General features: G+C 41.6%; 1 protein-coding gene and 1 pseudogene across 1 annotated transcript; both read left to right on the plus strand.

The window, feature by feature from the left end:
* Positions 1-3,918: 3,918 nt before the first annotated feature.
* Positions 3,919-4,904, plus strand: LOC102401228 (olfactory receptor 13A1). The gene is given in 2 exon segments (XM_025282466.2): positions 3,919-3,961; positions 3,964-4,904. Coding segments are annotated over 2 exon segments (984 nt in total).
* A 13,199-nt stretch (positions 4,905-18,103) lies between these two features.
* Positions 18,104-19,034, plus strand: LOC102401871 (annotated as a pseudogene).
* The last annotated feature ends 1,199 nt before the right edge of the window (positions 19,035-20,233 follow it).

Below are 20,233 nucleotides of genomic sequence, written 5' to 3' on the forward strand. Positions count from 1 at the left end.
TGAATCACAAAGTCTTGCCAATATCAGCTTAAGTAGGGAAAGAAAGCTTTCATCCTGTCTAGACTGCCCTTGACTCAGATTACACACTGCCTCAGGGTTACCATGCTTCCAACCTTGATTGCAGTTGACAGAGAAGGGACACCTGTACTTAAAATCCACAAAGCTGAAAGAATTTTTTCACAATAATTCACAATATTCTGAAGGTGGTTCATTCTGCTCATAGTAAGTCTGCTTAGTTTGAATCATTAACAATGTAAAAGATCTAATTTTTTGTTCAGCTGATCCAGAGTCAGTAACATTTGTGGATTTCTCACTGTGTACAAATACCACTGAATCAATAAGTGAAATAATGGAGCAAATAGTTTGACAAAACTGGCTGAGCGTTTAGGGTTTGCATTTCCATGCCTTGCTTATAATAAATTGTCATATACATGGTTGGTTGATTTTTCTTGACTTTTTTTTTGACATTTGGCAAGATTGGATTCAGCAGGGCAACTAACAAATTACATAGCAAAAAATTCTACGCTAGAATTCCAAAGCCCTGTACTGGATATCAACTTCATCACTGCTACTCTGTGTGACTAGGATACGTCACTTAGACGCCTTTGTGATTTTATAGTAAATAGGTTGAACTGGGTCATCTTCAAACTAGCTTTCAGATTTAAACCTGAACATGTGAGATTTTGACATTTTCTGATTTTTAGTTTCTGTTCTTGGAATATGTTTATAATAAGAATATTTACCTTCCTATGTAATAGGACATTGGATTAATTATATGGTGTCTGTGAACATCTTTAAACTCCTTCAGAGATGAAAATGATGGAAATAGTCAATTTACTCTTTGTTAGTTAAATATCTTAAAATAGTAATAACTCTCCATTTGTAAAATTAAAAATAGTAAATTGAAACTAAAAGTTCACTAAAAATAAATTGCCTTCCACAGAAAATTCAATGTACCTTTTTGCTAACCCCCGCACCTCCCCCCCCCCAAAAAAAACCTCAATGAAGTAAGTTTTTAATTTCAGGAATTCTGAGGACACTGCATACTGTTTCTTTAAAGTGATTAAATCATCCAAGATGAATTTATATTTTCATTGAAAATGGAGTGCCAAGTGGCCTGGTGAGTGTGGAAAATGACCACTGTTTAAAAGCCCTATCACCTTGCGTTTGGGGACCCATGCTGTCTGAATGTAGAATGTGTGAAAACTTGACTGCTGGTACCTGAAATCTGCTTTTCCCCTTGCATCTTTGTAATAATCTTGTGATGCTTGATGAGAATTAAAGCCAATGCCCTACGAACCTCAGGAGAGAAAAGTTTCCAGGAGAGGAAATGACCAGCTGAGGTCCAATAGAGATTTTAAGGTCATTCTCACAGAGAGAGTCTTGGTGCCCTGACTCTTTGATCTTTCTGTTAATCAGTTGGATGGAGAGGTGTCCACCTGCCTTGGAAATTACAGTAAAAGGGCAATTATCTGAGATGTCATTCGTTCTTTGAATGTGAATCAGTTTTTTTGAAACTTCCTTGTACTCAGTACCTGTTCAAAACTTCCATTTATATTGTAGTTTATTTAAATTTTTGAAATCTTGATTCTGGAGCCGAGTTCAGAGAAGGAACAGGTTTAAAGTTTCCTTCATGGTTGGCTCTCTTGGTGCTCCGCTGACGGTGTGTGATAGGCCTGCACACTGCTGCTCCATGTCTGTCTCCCCCTAGGCGTGGCCACAGCATCTTGAGTCTCTGGTTTGTGGTCTGTACTGTGGAGTGACTGAAAGTGATAACTGGAGGCATCAGATGGTTAGAATTCTAGGGAGGACACTAGTGGGAAATGCAGAAACCTTGTCTAGTGACATCCATGGGGGCAAACCCAGCGCTGTTCCTTTTCAGCCTGGATCAGCTTTTCGGGCTCATAGGAGTCCCTGGACTTAAACAGGAATCACTCACCAGATTGGTGCGGAGCAAAAACAGTTTCAGAGGAAGCAAATATTATCTCCAGATCCTCAACACAAACTGGGCAAAAGTAGTATATATTATTTTTTTGTCCCAAGAAAAAATGAAGTAAGCTGAATCACATTGTGTTTATTATATCCACCAAGCTGGTTAACTGACAGGGTACTTTGCTGCAGAGAAGAAGAGGGTGGTGCTCCATCATTTGCATCTGCTTTGAACAGACTCCACACTAGCTTAGCCTATTGCGCTGAGTCAGAGGAATTTTATTCTCGTCTTGAAAAAAGCAGTTTTCACCTTACAAAGATGGTGATATGATTCAACTGTAGGTGATATTTAGTTATTTCGTGTAAACCTTTCAATGCTTCAGAGATAATTGCATTCATTGAATTTTGATAAAAAACAGAACACTGAATTGAAAGTGAGCATCTTCCTTTAATTAACTATTTTAATGAATAAAAAGTTGAAAACAAGGAAGAAACAAATGTGGTTATACATTTCATGTTAAACAATACAGAAGGTACCCAATGTTGAGAATAGAAAGGATTCTGCTTTTACTTATACTTAACTATGTACTCAGTCACTCAGTCGTGGCTAACTCTTTGCAACCCCATGCCTGTAGCCTGCCAGGCTTCCCTGTCCATAGGATTTTCCAGGCAAGAATACTGGACTAGGTTGCCATTTCCTTCTCCATACTAGACTATTCTTCAACATTATTTCAACAAACATATCAGAGGGCCCACCTGTTCCATGCCAGGCATTGGGTTGAGTGCCCCAAAAGGATGCCCAGAGAGAAATGAGGCAGATATACCTACCATAGGGCAGATATTTGGATACCTTGATCACGCAGTGACTTGTAATGGACTCTACAATAGAAGTGAGTTCTGGATCCTGAAGGGCTACGAAGGAGAAAATGGTCCTTTGTTTCTAGGGAAGGGATATTTGAAAAGTGTGGGGTGCTGGTAAAAGAGCTGGCTCATGAGAAGGAGGGCATTCCTGGCTGAGTGGGTTGCAAGGATGAACGCACAAAAGCCTGGTGTGGTTCATGCGTTGACAAGGCTGGGAGCTGTGAGCGTGGTTGGGCTTTGAGGGGTGAGACCACTGGGAAGACATTGGCTGAAGAGGAGGTGGATCCAGGAGTAGCAGGTGGGAGCCTTTTCTCTGTCAGTGATGGGGAGCTACAGAAGAATTGTTAGAAAGAGAATTCCATGATATACATGCCTTTTAGAAATGTTAGTAAATGGAAAAATCAGAAAATACAGAGCAGCAAAAACAAGGACAGGAAATCAACTGCAATCCATCCTCACTGTTCAAATTCGAGTCTATCACTCACAAGCTGTTTTTTTCTACAGGTACGTATACAGACATGCTTTTTTAAAACTCAAAATGATCAAAAGTTGTACACACTTATTTTGAACCTTTTTCATTTATTTTCACAAGCATCAGAGTTTCATAAGCATTCTAAAGCTTCATTCTGATAAGTACACTGCAATATCAGTGTATCATACAGACTCATCTTTAAGAGTATAGGTTACTTTAAAATTTTCGCTATTATAAATAATGCTGTAATGACAACTTGAAGATCCTCTTATTTCTTTAGGATAAATTCCCAGAAGTGAATGTTGTGGCTCAAATGAAATATGAATTGTAAGAGGCTGATATCTTGGCACCTGTGCTAATGTTAGTCAATATCATGCATTCTAATTTTGCCAAATCATGGCTGATAAAGAGTGGATTATTTATTTAGCATGCATTTCTTTGAGGTTGAGTGATGCTTCATGAGTTCAGTTGGACATTTTTACCTGATTTTTATGAATGGAATGTTCTACCCTTTGCCCATTGTTATATTTTTGTGTTTATCTTGACTGAGTCTTAATACATCTATTAATATTGCTGTGCATCATGTTGGGTATGAATGAAACGGGATAGCAGCTTTCCTCAGGACACCTTGCTTCTCTCTCTAGCCCTGAAATCACATGAAGCTGTGGTTGGAGATTCACCTCATGGTCCCGGAACCCCTTTCAGCCTGAGGACCATGAGTAACCAGACCCTGGTAACAAAGTTTGTCCTGCAGGGTTTCTCAGAGCACCCAGAGTACCATGTGCTCTTGTTCAGCTGTTTCCTCTCCCTCTACTCTGTGGCACTCACAGGAAATATTCTTATCATTTTGGCTATCGCCTTAAACCCCAGGCTCCGTACCCCCATGTACTTTTTCCTCTTCAACTTGGCAACTATGGATATTATCTGTACATCTTCCATCATGCCCAAGGCACTGGAGGGTCTAGTATTAGAGGAGAACTCCATCTCCTATGGGGGCTGCATGGCCCAGCTTTACTTCCTCACGTGGGCTGCATCTTCCGAGCTGCTCCTCCTCTCGGTCATGGCCTATGACCGGTATGCAGCCATCTGCCACCCGCTGCACTATAGCACCGTAATGAGCAAGGCCTTCTGTGGCACGCTGGCCGCAGGTATATGGGCACTGTGTGCCTTCAACACGGCCATCCACGCTGGGCTGATGCTGCGCTTGGATTTCTGTGGCCCCAATGTTGTTGCCCATTTCTTCTGTGAGGTACCTCCTCTGCTACTTCTCTCCTGTAGCTCCACCTATGTGAACAGCATCATGATTGTCCTGGCTGATGCCTTTTATGGTATATTGAACTTCCTGATGACCATCGTGTCATATGGCTTCATCATCTCCAGCATCCTAAAGATGCAGACAGCGGAGGGGAAGAAGAAAGCCTTTTCTACCTGCTCCTCACACCTTATTGTGGTGTGCATGTACTACACTGCCGTCTTCTGCGCCTACATAAGCCCTGTCTCCAGCTACAGCGCAGAGAAGAGCAAGTTGGCTGGTGTACTATACACCATGTTGAGTCCTACTCTCAACCCCCTCATCTACACTTTGAGAAACAAGGAGGTCAAAGCAGCTCTCAGGAAGCTTTTCCCCTTCTTCAGAAATTAACCTGTGTCTTTTGAAGCTCTTGTTTGAGACTGAAGTTTAAGTGAGAATTGACCTTTCTATGAAGGATCTGGTGAGTGAGCTTCTGGCCTGGAAAGTAAGTAAATTTGTCTCTTCTACCCAAAAGAATGGATGAGCTTCCAATTCTGGGGCCCTTAGGCTGGCTGACATGAAGACTGTGGTTGGATGTGAGCCTCCAGTACGTGGGGTCTCATGGTCTGACCCCGAAGTAATGTCGTTACTAAGTTGGCAGGGAAACTAAGATTTCCGGGAGAAGAGAAGGCGCCTTGTCTTGTAGAATTACAGCTGTATGGAAATGTTTTCCTTTTTCTTTTTCTTTTGTTTGTACCATGTTCAGACTGTAAATCTTGCAACGACACCAAAGCTTTAGGTGTGTGGACCTTAAAAGAGTTAGGCAGCGCATGTGGGCCTTCTAGCGCTTGGAGAATTTCCAGGCTGAAGAATTTCTTAAAGGTGACCACCTGCTCCTAAGGAACCTACTCCTGCTATCTCACCCCAAGTATTTCCTCCAGAGCCAATTAGACTTTAAAACAGTTTCTGATTCTAATGAAAACTGTTGCTGTTGTTTTTGTTTCTCTCTTTTCTTCTCAGTAACACTCAAAGTGAAACACACTATTTGGATCGTCACTTTGTTTCGACAGCTTTGTTGAGATATAGTTTATATACAAAAACGGTGCACGCTACGATGTATACAGTTTGATGAGTATGACACACGCAATCACTACTTTGTTTTGAACGTAGAAATTTCAGCTTTAAAATCTGAGCTAAGCATTTAGAAAAATGCCTGTGATTTCTTATTCTTTCTTGTCTTTGTTCTCAAATCATGAGTACCTGACCTACCTCATTGACCTGGAGTGGGGACTACTGCTATGATTTAGCTTTAAAAGTTACACAGCTTTGCAAGAAGGCAATGCTACCCTCCTATTGTTGCAGAATACTACTGGGTGGAAAAATCCTCTGTGTCTAATGGGACTGAAAGATCGATTCTCTTTTTTGTGCCCCATTAAAAACAATAGGAGCAAGTCATGACTATTTAGCTGAATCCTTGGGATTGAAGAAAAACACATATTTTTTGCTATTGTATATGGAGACTGAGAGTAGAATTTGATGTTGATTTATAAGGAATGAGTTGTCCATGATTCTTCATCCAGTTATTCTCATTGGCATTCAACAGAAGCACAGTGATGTGGGGCATGAAATTCAAGAATTTGATAAACCATAGGCCGACTGAGGCATTGGTACATAGGTTGGTAGGGACTGAGTCTAATCACCTCTAATGGAATTCTGACACCCAAATAGCATGTTCAGGCCCTCAGTGACTTTGCAATGAATCGGGCCTTGAAAACTACCACTAATGCCTCAGGGTGTTCACTGATTTTCAACATGCATCAAAGAACATATGTTGTGTTTTTCATCTTGGTTGCTTATTTTCTACATTTTGTAATGGATTAAAAAGCAAATTAAATGCTTAGACACTTATTGAGTGTTTAACAGAGCATTACTCATTTGACAAACAGCAATATGAGACCTGACTTACATCCTTAGAAAACTGGTAACCTAATTAAGAAGACACTAGTACCCATATTGATGAATATAAAAAGAAAAGGCGTGAAGAGAGCTGCATTACAGGGTGTAGTGTAATGGTGCTGAAGATGCACAGAGATGTGTGTCATGTAGAAAGAGCCTTGACCTGGGAGGAAGAAGATTTGGGTTCATATTCAGGCTCTTTCAGATCACTCAGTCCATCTGAGCTCTAGTTTACTTGTAAGAATAATGAGGACAATAAGTCAACCTAAAGATGGAGCCGAGACTGAATGAGAGAACTTAAGCCAGAGGTATTAAGTCCTATGTGAGTTTAAAATGTTGCTATTGATGAATGACCACCAAGGATAGGAGCGGCCAAGGAAGTCTGGATGTCACAGCTCCTCACCCCTGCCTGTCTCAGAGTGATGTTTGCAGTGGTTAGCTGGGAAGGGTGAGTGGGGGCTAAGTGGCGTGGGACCAGACAGAAAGGGGCCACTGGGCCTGCAGAGGATTTGACTGTGAAAATGACCTGGTGAGGAGAAGCAGTTGGGACGGATGAATGAGAAACCATTCAGTGGTCCCCGATGTAAAGTGGATCCTGTTTATCTCTGGAAGCCTCAGTCTCCTGAGGGACACCACCCCTACTCAGGAAAGGCCAAAAAATGGAGCTCCTTGATGGAGATAGATCAGCAACCTTTCTTTAGTCCTAGATTCTCTCCCAGCTCCCAAAGCCCATCTTCTTTCAGACCCAGTTTTTTTTTTTTTTCCTGCTCTTTAAATTCAACAGGTCCATTTTTTGTTTTCAGGCAAACTTTTCACTTTCCTGTTGAGTTGAGTCCTCTGTCTTAGGTTCTGTTATCTTATCTGTCTGAGCAACTGATCCTTCTCTCTATAGCCCTTCTGGTACAGATAGCACATCCCTCCCTGCTGAGTGTTGTCTTGCTTGGAGTTTGCCTTCTCAGAACAAAGGATTCTTCTTCTTCTTTTTTTTTAAACTAACCTTGCAACTGAGACTTTGTTCTTTTTGTGAGAACTGGCACCAATGTGAGAGCTTCCCAGGTGGTGCCAGTGGTAAAGGACCCACCTGCCAATGCAGGAGACGTGGGTTCAATCCCTGAATCAGGAAGATCCCCTGGAGGAGGGCATCGCAACCCAGTCCAGTATCCTTGCCTGGAGAATCCCATGGACAGAGGAGCCTGTCTGCCTCTGGTGCAGAGGGTCGCAAAGAGTCGGACATGACTGAAGCAACTTAGCATGCATGCATGACACCGATGTACCTCACTTAGCTGATACAGAGAAGTGGTTCTCGCTTTCATGTGTTGTCTCTTAAAATTATTAGTCTTCGTGATTTGATGCAGATAAACTCATGATCCCACAGGCATCCAGCAGGCAAGCCCTTTCTATGACTTCACAGTATCAGTCCTCTGAAGAGTCACAGAGAGGAACTGATAGACATTGCACTTCTTCCCTTTTCTCTGCTTTTTGTCTTCGATAATAAACATCAGTCAGGGGAAAAGGAGACCATGTCCTTCTTAAAAATGATTCACCAACCATGAGCCCTTGCCTTTTTGGTTTCCCCAACTCAAGCAAACCTCCTGCAAGTGATAGGAATCGGACTGGCCTACCAGCACCAGCAACCACAAAAGGAGGGTCTGCTGATGAAAATAAGATATGGGCCTGTGGTGCATCCAGCTCCCTGTCTGTGGAGGCTGCTTCAGGAACTTCAGTCTGAGCCACATTCCTGACCTCTGAGCCAAGACAATATGGTAGGCACATGGTTGTGTTTTAGGCTGGCTTTCATTTTTCTTTGGGGTTTGTCAACCTCAACACGATGGGCATTTGAGCTGGATCATTGCTGTGGTGGTTGTCCTGTGTGTTGTAGGATATTTAGCAATATGGCCTCTACCACCTAGATGCCAGTAAGACAAACCCCAGGCTAAGACAATTAAGAGTGTCTTTAGAGATGCCAAATCTCCTTGGGAGGTGAACGGGGAGGAAGAAAAATTGTCCCTGGGTGAGAACCACTGAACTACAGCCAGCCAGAGATGTCCTCTCTCACACTGGAAGCATTCATGACTGCTGCTCTGCTGCTTTTGCCACTATGACGACTGCAGCCGACTAATGTGAGAGTCTCTGTATGTCTGATCTGGGATGAGGTTCTCCCACAATTTGTCTCTGGTTTTCCAGCAATGCTGTAAGAGGCTAGGTAACATGGCCAAGTCACAAAATGAATGGGTGTTGGAGATAGGATTTGAAAGGAAGCTCCATGAATTAAGAGCATAAGCTCCTAAACATCAACATATATTATAGCTTATCCTGGACTCCAGCTTCTGGTACTGTCCTTGGTTGTGACAATAAGGTGTTAATAAGTAGAAAACCTGTTGAAGCTCCTGGCCAACGGTCCTGGAAGAGCAACCTTTTTGAAAGTTTTTGGAAAATGCTACTACACTAGCTTCTGCAAAGGACACAAGATTCAGAGCCTACTAGCTTTTGTCAGATGTATTGAGTTGGTACAGTGCTGTCTGCCACTCAGTTAACAGAGACAGCATACCTGAGCCACTTTCCCAAATGTGGATTTCTTAGAGCTCTGTGCAGCAGGAGCAGGCATTTGTTTACAGAGAAAGGGCACTCCAAAAGACTGGAGAAGTCCTATCACAGTTAATTTTCATTGCATGAAACAGATTCTTAGTTTATCTTTTCCATTTACTCTGAGAACCCCTCTTCTCTTGGAAAAGGAGGCTGGAGGGATTACTTTTATCAAAGGCAAGCAAAAGGTATTTGGCCCACTCCTCCTGGAAGAGGACAAAACCCAGAAGAATGGCTAGACCTATGTCCACCACTGCCAGCTAGGGTGAGCCCAGTACTCTCCTCAGAGGAGAGCTCTACCCATCAACCAGCCACCACAGCTGGATTGTACTATCCGGGCAGCCTGGCTAGAGTGCTCCTGGTATTTTTTAGAGAATCATACTTGGAGGAGGGGATTTGGGCTCCTGAGAACAACATTCTTTACACTGGCTCCATGTCACATTCAAGAACTAAGTCGTGATTCTGTCTTGCTTTGTTCCTTTTGAGGGGTGAGCAAGCCTCCTGCTTTTAGCATGCTGTTATTCCATGCATCTGAGTCTCAACATGTTGGTGTTGTGACACCGAGTTGATCTGCCTCTGTGTGCTCCTATATGCTTTCTTTTCCTTTTTAAACACTTGTGCTCAGACTATGATCGACTAGTCAGAAAATTGAGGACTTTTAGAATGCTTCATTTTCCTGAATTGTAATGAATTATAATCAACAGAGACTTTCTTTTCCTTCTTTCCTTCCCTTCTTCCTTTCCTTATTTCTTTCTCTTCCTTGAATGCAGAGAGTTAACACCTTCTTCAGTTCATGAAGCATTATCATTATTCATCCATGCAAAAACTCTGTTACATTTTTTATTTATCAATATACTCAGTTTTATCCCCTTTTAGTGCATCCTTTCTCTCTTCCATATACAACCATTTTAATATAGATTTTAAAATATTTGTGTTCTTGTGAAAAGATATATTTGTTTTTTATGTATATATTATTAATTTGTGTAAATGATATTTTATTTTTCTCATTTCTTTTTTCACTTGGCACTATTTTTAATATAGTCTTGGAAATCCATAACATAGCAATCAGAGAAGAAAAAGAAATAAAATAAATCCAAATTAGAAAGGAAGAAGTAGATTGTCACTGTTTGCAGATGACATGATACTATACATAGAAAATCCTGAAGACACCAACAGAAAACTAGAGCTTATCAATGAATTCTATAGATTTTCAGAATACAAAATTAATATACAGAAATCTGTTGCATTTCTATACACTAACAATGAAATATCAGAAAGAAAAATTAAGGAAACAATTATGTTTACCATCACATCAAAAATAATAAAATACCTAGAAATGAACCTCCCTAAGGAGGCAAAAGACCTGTACTCTGAAAATTATAAGACACTGATGAGAGAAATTGAATACAACACAGACAGAAAGATATATCATGTTCTTAGACTGGAAGAATCAATATTGTTAAAATGGCCATACAACCTAAGGCAATCTACAGATTCATGCAATCTTTATCAAAATACCAATGGCATTTTTCACAGACCTAGAAAAAAGAATTTTAAATTTTGTATGGAAACACGAAGACCCAGATTAACCAAAAAAAATCTCGAAAGGGAAGAACAGAGCTGGAGAAATCATGCTCCCTGACCTCAGGCTGTTCTACAAAGCTACAATAATCAAAATAGTATGGTACTGACACAAAAATAGACATACAGATGAATGTAATATGATAGAGAACCCATAAATAAATCCATGCACTTATGGTCACTTAATCTACAACAGTTAGAACCAGACATCAAACAACAGACTGGTTCAGAATTGGGAAAGGAGTACGTCAAAGCTGTATATTGTCACCTGCTCCTTTAACTTATATGTATGGTACGTCATGTAAAATTCAGGGCTGGATGACTCACAAGCTGGAATCAAGATTCCTCGGAGAAATATCAATAACCTCAGATTCACAGATGATACTACTCTAATGACAGAAATCAAAGAAGAACTAAAGAGTCTCTTGATGAGAGTGAAAGAGGAGAGTGAAAAAGCTGGCTCAACACTCAACATTCAGAAAACTAAGATTATGGCATCCAGTTCCATCATTTAATGGCAAATAGATGGGGAAAAAGTGGAAACAGTGGCAGATTTTATTTTCTTGGGCTCCAAAATTACTGCGGATGGTGACTGCAGCCACAAAATTAAGGCTCTTGCTCCTTGGAGGAAAAGCTGTAACAAATCTAGACAGCATATTAGAAAGCAGAGACATCACTTTGCTGGCAAAGGTCCATGTAGTCAAAGCTATGGCTTTTCCAGTAGTCATGTATGGATGTGAGAGTTGGACCATAAAGAAGGCTGAGTGATGGGAAATTGATGGTTTTGAATTGTGGTGCTGGAGAAGACTCTTAAGAGTCCCTTGGGCAGCAAGGAGATCAAAGCAGTCAACCCAAAAGGAAATAAACCCTGAATATTCATTGGAAGGACTGATGCTGAAGCTGAAGCTCTAATAGTTTGGCCACCAGATGCAAAGAGCCAACTCATTAGAAAAGACCCTAATGCTGGGAAAGATTGAGGGCAGGAGGAGAAGGGAGTGACTGAGGATAAGATAGTTGGATGGCATCACTGACTCAATGAACATGAGTTTGAGCAAACTCCGGGAGATAGTGAAGGACAGGGAAGCCTGGCATGCTGCAGTTTATGGGGTCGAAAAGAGTTGGACATAACTTAGTAATTGGACAAGAGTCTACAACAAAAGAAGGAATTTATAATGGAGAAAAGACAGTTTTTTCAATAAGTGGAGCTGGGAAAATGGGACAGCTACATGTAAAAGAATGAAATTGGAACATTCTCTAATACCATATACAAAAATAAACCCAAAACGAATTAAAGACCTAAATGTAAGACTGAACACTATGTAACTCTTAGAGGAAAACATAGGCAAAACACTCTTCTGACATAAATAACAATATTTTTTGATTCATCTCCAAAAGTAAAGGAAACAAAAATAAACATATGGGACCTAAATAAAAACTTTTGCATAGTAGAGGAAACCATTGAAAAAATGAAAAGACAACCTACTGAATGGAAGAAGACACTTGCAAATGATATAACTGATATCCAACATATATAACTGCCGGGAGCCCGCATGAGGACCTCCACCCGTGGCAAAGGTCATGAGGAAGGAGGCTCGACATACACAAAGGCAGGATGGAGCCTCAGGAGTCCCCCTGGAAATTCTTGAGCATCTACCCCCAAAACCAGAGTCTGCCTACTTTACTACTTTGTGCTCTCACCTACACCTCTGACTTTATGGGGGGCTGTCCCCACCACCTCTTTCGGAGAAGGAGTTAACTTAGAGCTCCAGTTAATAATAATTCCTGGACATGATAGGAGTGCTTCAACCTACAAACTCCTCTGAAGGTTCTCTAGCCTGCCTGACAGGCTTGTCCGGCCACATGTGATTGCTCACAGCCTCCCAACCATGAGAGGCATGAGGTGCTTTAAACCTGCTAAAAACAGGTTCTTTAGAGAAGTTAGAAAACTATTAGCATAAGTATAGTGGGCTGATTAGAAATTGTATTGGTGAAGGGTTTTTCATTTGTTGAGCCAATGTTTACTGCTAAGTCTCCACATCTCCTGCCCTTATACACATTAATGAATATATAGAAGAAATAAGTATTAACCTTTGATATTAATCACGTTAGACCTTAGGCTAAGCAAATTCTTTCCTTAATTAAAACCCACTACACCCTCACCCTATAGGAATGTAACTTTATCTGGTACCTTCGGAAGGTGGCGTCTGTTTTAAGAATAATAACCCCTGGAGAAATAAGTGTTGACTGACCGCTGTTACAAGGAGAGGGTCATAAATTGTCAGCAGGCCCCCTGGCCAGAAGATGATGTAACACCCCTAAGACCTCTGTATACATCTTTATGAAGCACCTGACTTTAATAAAAGTCAGGACTGCTGACCCTATATGACTTTTTGTATAACACCTCAGTGTATAAAAACAGACCCTGGAAAATAAAGAATTGGGATCAGTTCCTCGAAAGACTGGTCTCCCCATGTCGTTCTCTCTCTCAAACTCTGGCTGAGTTTCCATCTGGAGTGCAGAGCCCGCCAAGCTTACTAATTTTGCCTGGGCTTCTAAGATCCGACCGGGGAGGCCTCAGTGTCTCCTCTCCTTCGGGAGAAAGGAAGGACGCCTGCGGCCTACGTAAGTGGTGCAAGCTTCTAGTCTTGAAGTTTTATTGGTTTCCCGCGTAAACCAAGCTACTCAGCCTCTTTTCTCCACTGAATTTACCTGCTGAGCTATCCTCATTCTATTACTCTTTATATCTCTAATTAATATCTAATTAAAACCAGTATATTTGCTGACGCCGTCTCTCCTTTGAATTTCCCTGGATCCACCGGGGCTGGACCCTGGCATATAACCAGCTCATACAACTCAACATTAGAAAATGAAACAGCCTGATTAATAAACTGGCAGAACTGAGTAGACATTTTTCCAAAGGGGAAATGACAAATAGGCCTATCTGATGACAAATAGGCTCATGAAAAGATGGGCAACCTTGCTAATCAGAACTGAATAGACATTTTTCCAAAGGGGAAATGACAAATAGCCTATTTGATGACAAATAGCCTGTTTGATGGAGAAGGCAATGGCACCCCACTCCAGTACTCTTGCCTAGAAAATCCCATGGACAGAGGAGCCTGGTAGGCTGCAGTTCATGGGGTCTCTAGGAGTTGGACACGACTGAGTGACTTCACTTTCACTTTTCACTTCCCTACATTGGAGAAGGAAATGGCAACCCACTCCAGTGTTCTTGCCTGGAGAATCCCAGGGACAGGGGAGCCTGGTGGGCTGCCATCTCTGGGGTCGCACAGAGTCGGACATGACTGAAGCAACTTAGCAGCAACAGTAGCCTATTTGATGACAAATAGGTTCATGAAAAGATGGGCAACCTTGCTAATCATCAGGGAAATTCAAATCAGAACCACAATGAGATATTATCTCACACCTGTCAAAATGGCGATCATCAAAAAGAACACAAATAACAAATACTTGTAAGGATGTGGAGAAAAGGGAACCTTTGTACACTGTTGGTGGAAATGTACATTGGTGAGGCCACCAACGAAAACAAAACTAGTGGTTACTGGTTACCCAGCTTGAGAAAGCAGCACCAGTGATCACTGTCACCCAGGCTCTTTTCTGGGAATGGATCACCTCTGCATTCTAAGGCTAAGCCTTTCCCCTGGCGCTGGCCACCTCAGATTCATTACATGGAGTGAGCTTGGCCAGAGTGTTTCCTCAGCTTGGGCTGGGTCATGCGGTGAGGGAGCGTGGGAAATCTAGGGACCACTAGGGCAGATGTCTCTCAACCCCACACTCCTCATGAGCTGAGTCTAGGCTTCTCTAGCTCTTCCACCTTCCCCAGTGGTCCTCCAAGAAGCCAGGAGGGTTTGTCTCGTCCATGTGGGGCCCCAGGACTGGGATGCGCAGTCTGGTGCTTGACCTGCTCAGTCCCCAGTGCAGATAAAATCTCGTTTTCTTCTGAGTCCCCTCCTGGGAACAGAGGTCCCGACTGTCTTTTCTTCTTCTCCTGCCCAGTGAAGTGTGTCTCTTTCTTTCAGTGTTGGTTGTGTAGGAGCCCTTCTGCTCGTTTCCAGTTACTTTTCCCTGGGAATTATTGTACACAGTGATGTATTCTTGATGTGCTCGTGGAGGGAAGTGAGCTCCATGTGTTCTTACTCCGCACCTTGATCTCTCCTCTCTAGTTTTCAAATGCACGAACATAGTGTATCTCTTTATTATTTTGACCTTCTTTCCTTTTCAGTAGCTTGTGGTTTTCATGACATAAGTTCTACATGTTTTATTGGATTCACACAAAAGCGTTTCATTTCTCCTGAGTGATGGTAAGTGCTTTGTACTTTGAGTTTCGATGTCCACATGTTCCTTGCTGATGTACAGAAATTCCTCACTCCTTTTCTCATCTTTTTAGACTTCAAAGATAAAATCGTTAGATCTTGTAAAAATAGTTCCACAGGCCCATGTGGCTGTATTTAGATTTTTTTCAGCCTATTTTCTTTTTGTCGCTCCTACTGAATAATTTCTACTGTTCTATCATTTCACTGATTCCCTCTTTCCCTTCCATTGTGCTGTTGAGTCCATCCATTGAATTTTTAAAAATTTTAGCTGATGTATTTTTCAGTTCCAAAATTTTCATTTGGTTACTCTTTATGCCTTCTATTTCCTGACTGAAATTTTCTAAAAAATTGTTTCAAGTATGTTTTTAATTTATTGTTGAAGCATTTCCCATAATGCCACTTTAAAGTCTTTGTCATGTAATTCTAGTATCTCTGTCATCTTGATACTGGTGTTAATTTTGTATTTTTTTCTTTTGAGTTGAAATTGTCCTTGTTCTTGTTATGACTAGTTACTATCAACCGAAACCTGGACATTTTTTGGTATTAAGTTATGAGACCCTAGCTCTTACGGAAATGTTTTGTTTTATTTGGTATCTTTAACACTGCTATGACAGAATAAGGGGGAATTTTACCTTATTACGGCCACGTATGGATCCAAATTCTCCATTTGACTTTACAGCTCCACCTTAGTAACATAATGCAATGGGACTTTATAAACTCCAGGAGGATTATATGTAGTCCACCACTGAAGATTTTCATGGAGGGAAATCCAGACCTTTGTGAGTCAATATTGTTATATTTGCATACATAATGAAAGACTAACTATAATGTGTGTGCTATAATTTTATATTTCCAGCAATGCCCAATTAGCAGTCACCAGGGATCCTGGAGCAGCCTTGATCTCTAGAAGGTTTTGGTCTATCTTCTTCTAATGAGGTCAGGTGTGCCCACTGGTCCTAGTGGATCCTAAGTGGGGTCAAGAGACAGTCCAGTGCTAAAATATAGATGGTAAAATTCATTTCACTTTCATCGCTGCTCCCAGAGACATGTGCATTTTCCTAAAACTGGAGAGGTGGGGAGTGGTAATGTATTTTACCTGCCCTGCAAGTCATTTTCAAGAAATTTTAGAGAAGTTTGTATACCAGGGACCAGTTTGAGAGGAGGCTGCTGTCTCCCACAATTCCCCATAAAGTTTCCCAGCAAGTGACATCTTCTGCTGGTGGTAGCTGAGGTAGGAGCAGAATGGGAGTCTGGGAAACTGGGAGCCTGCAAGGAGAGTATGATAGTTTTTTGAAATTCCTAGAGAACTCACTCCCAGATTCCAGGAGTGTGTCGAGGGCAATATATGCTCTTCTTTCTTTCCCAGAATTTCATCAGGAAAGATTGCCATGGAACTGTCACTTTGGTTTATCCCAATTGTGGAAAACTCTGGATTCATATGAAGAAGAATGTTTAGCAGACATGATACACGTGTTGAAATTTTCTCTGGGGCAAATTAGGGTTAGTTCAAATACAGGTGTTTCCCTTTCTTCTTCCCTCCTTCCCTCCTTTCTAGTCTCTTTCCTTCCTTTCTTCTCTCTCACTCTTTCCTTCCTTCCTTTATGCCTTTCTTTCTTTTCCTTCCCTCCCTTCCTTCTGCCTAAACCAGCATCTTCCTTTGTTACAAGAGTAGAGGACAAGTCTCTGGTTATTGTTACATGTTGTTGAGTACATGACCTTAGTGTGATTGGATGATTCTGTAATTTATTTATTTTAAACTAAAGAGAAGTCTGCTTCTCTTTAAGCTGATCTTACATACTGGGCTGTATCAGATGGCTAGTTCAGAGATCAAAGATGAACATTAATTGCATGAGAAAGACTCACGTAGAGAAATTTATGGATTAAAGAGTGAAAGGTATTAACTTATTTAGGTAGACAATTGGAGAGAAAATGAATCAGAAAATAATTGCAAGAGTCAAAGCATGCACTCTCTTTTTGTCCTCACCCTGAGTGAAGTGTTTGACTCTTTGTGACCCCCATAGACTGTAGCCTGCCAGACTCCTCTATCCATGAAATTCTTCAGGCAAGAATACTGCAGTGGGTTGCCATGTCCTTCTCCAGAGATCTTCCCAACCCAGGGATCAAATCTGGGTCCCCTGCATTGCAGGCAGGTTTATTTATTTATTTATTTTTTACCATATGAGCCACCAGGGAAGCCCCAGTTTCCCCAAATATATAAACTCAAAGCGTCAAGAAATACTGAATCTCCCCTAGACTGACCACTGTGTGAGTGTTAGGTCGCTTCAGTTGTGTCTGACTCTTTGCCACCCTATGGACTGTAGCCTGCAGGGTTTCACTGTCCGTGGGATTCTCTAGGGTTGCCATGCCCTCCTCCAGAGGGTCTTCCTGATTTAGGGATTCAGGGATTCAGGAAACCTGTGTCTCTTACACCCCCTGCATTGGCAGGTGAGTTCTTTACCATTAGCGTCACCTGGGAAGCCTGCACAGGGCAAAGGAAAAATTCTCCTCTTTACTAGCTAGTAGTCTCGGACTTTGTAGAAAACTGGCCTTGGTTGGATCTCCAACAATCTGATCAGAGTCTGTCTGTTAACCCTTCTAATCTGACTCACTTTAGAAAGCTGCAACTCAGACCACCAGAACTTTTCCTGAAGGTGGTGCTGTAAATACAGATGTCAAATCCTAAGTACATCAAGGGGGGATTTTTTGTGTGCAGTGAGACTCCATGACCATAAATTTTTTTAAGGCTATAATTTTCCTTTTGCCATATCCACCTTGTAGATGCATGGTATGAGAGATATCTTACCAGGAATATGTTGCATAAGTAGATACACAACTAAAAAGACTTTTTTCTTCTTGGCAATAGACTATTTAGGAAAATGGCTAGCACTGTTAAAATGATTTTATGAAAACTTGTAGCTACATGCAGTTCTTGTCTATCCAAGATTTTAGGCTGTGTCTCTGTAAACATAATCAAAGATAGAAATCACTTATATTTACTTATTAATGGACAAAACTATACATAAAATATAATGTTTAAAATAATAAACACATCTAGTCACCATGCCTACATTATTTTACATATGTAATAAAACAAGGTTCCTCATTCCTTAGTCATGACACTGCATAGCACAAAGTTTATGAAGAAATGGAAAAGTCATGAATGGGGATGCAAGAAACAGGACAGCAGCTCGGGAATTCACGTTCAAGGGGTTTCCTGCCGCCCAGCACCTGGGGAAGGTCCTCTTCTCGGTGCACCTGCTGATGTATCTGGCCTCCGTCGCAGGAAACACACTCATCATCACCATTACCCGGGCTGACCATCACCTCCAGGCACCCGTGTACTTCTTCCTCAGCAGTTTTTCCTTTTTAGAATGCTGTTTTACAACCACCGTTATTCCTAAATTGCTGGCCATCTTTCTGTTGGGGAGGCAAAAAATTTCCTTTGCTGCCTGCATCACACAAGCCTTTCCTGGGAGCAACTGTTTTCTTCCTAATGGCTGTATTATCCTTGGATCGGTATATGGTCATTTGAAAGCCTCTTTATTATCCAACCATCATGAACCCAAGGATGTGTTCCCTTCTGGTCACTGCCTGCCTAGTTTTGGGGTTCTCCCTCATGGTGGTTTCAGTTACAAAGCTTTCTCAGTTATCCTTCTGTGGCTCCCATGTCATTCCTCACTTCTGTGATTTGGGGCCCTTGATTAATCTCTCTTGTTCTGATATCAGGTCTATTGAAATGTTGGCCTTTGGCCTTGCTTTGTTTATCCTTTCAACATCCTTCATTATAACCATCATTTCATACAGCAACATAGTCGTCACAATCCTGCATCTCCCATCAGCCAAGGAGCGACAGAAAGCTTTCTCCACCTGCTCCTCTCACCTCATTGTCCTCTCTCTGATGTATGGCAGCTGTGTCTTTATATACATGAAACCAAAGGGAACAAATCAACTCGATTCCAACAAGGGGGCCTCCCTTGTGAACACAGTGGTGACTCCGCTGCTGAACCCTGTCATCTACACCCTGAGGAACAAGCAGGTCTACCAGGCTCTGAGGAACGCCCTGACCAGGATGCGATTACAGAAATAGAACCACAGACTCTCGGAGGGCAAATCCACCTTTTCCACCTAATGCAATCTCCCTCCTATTTCTGGAATCTCATATAGATTTGGAAATATGTTTTCTAAGGTTCTGCTTATTTCTTATAATAGGGACTAGTTTGTCTTATGAATGTCCACTATTTGAAATTACTAATATTCTTCATATTGAGATGAAAAATCTTCCTGGACCTTCTTCTATTCATTAGTTTTTGAAGTGAATTAATTTTAATTTTGGCTCTGCTGGGTCTTCATTGCTTCATGCAGACCTTCTCCAGTTATGGCGAGTGGGGGCTGCTCTCCGGTTGTGGTGTGGGCCTCTCCTTGTGGCTGTTGCAGAGCATGAACTCTAGAGTGTACAGGCGTCAGCAGCTGGGGCACGTGAGCTCAGTACTTGCAGCTTGCGTGCCCTAGAGTGCAGGCTCACTAGCTGTGGCACATGAGCTTACTTGCCCCACAGCATGTGGAGCTTTCCTGGATCAGATATCAAATCTGTGTCCCCTGCATTGGCAGGTGGATTCTGAACAACTGGACCACCAGGGAAGTCCTATTCATTTGTTTTAGATCAATAGCATTCAGTAAATTTTAATGAAGAATCCAACATACATAATTCCATTTGATGCATGTGGAATCTCAATGTTGGGAAAATGTGGCTTTAAGTATCTACTTGTGATGAGTGCAGGGGGATGAAGAGTAAAATTCGCAAATATTAAGAATATCAAACTGGTTCAGGGATAGATGTGACATAGTCACTATATTGAGTTTTTTATTTTATTTTATTTTATTTTTAAACTTTACACAACTGTATTAGTTTTGCCAAATATCAAAATGAATCCGCCACAGGTATACATGTGTTCCCCATCCTGAACCCTCCTCCCTCCTCCCTCCCCATTCCATCCCTCTGGGTCGTCCCAGTGCACCAGCCCCAAGCATCCAGTATCGTGCATCGAACCTGGACTGGCAACTAATTTCATACATGGTATTTTACATGTTTCAATGCCATTCTCCCAAATCTTCCCACCCTCTCCCTCTCCCACAGAGTCCATAAGACTGTTCCATACATCAGTGTCTCTTTTGCTGTCTCGTACACAGGGTTATTGTTACCATCTTTCTAAATTCCATATATATGCATTAGTATACTGTATTGGTGTTTTTCTTTCTGGCTTACTTCACTCTGTATAATAGGCTCCA

Source organism: Bubalus bubalis, chromosome 4, assembly GCF_019923935.1.
Source record: "Bubalus bubalis isolate 160015118507 breed Murrah chromosome 4, NDDB_SH_1, whole genome shotgun sequence".
In the NCBI taxonomy this organism is placed as follows: domain Eukaryota; kingdom Metazoa; phylum Chordata; class Mammalia; order Artiodactyla; family Bovidae; genus Bubalus; species Bubalus bubalis.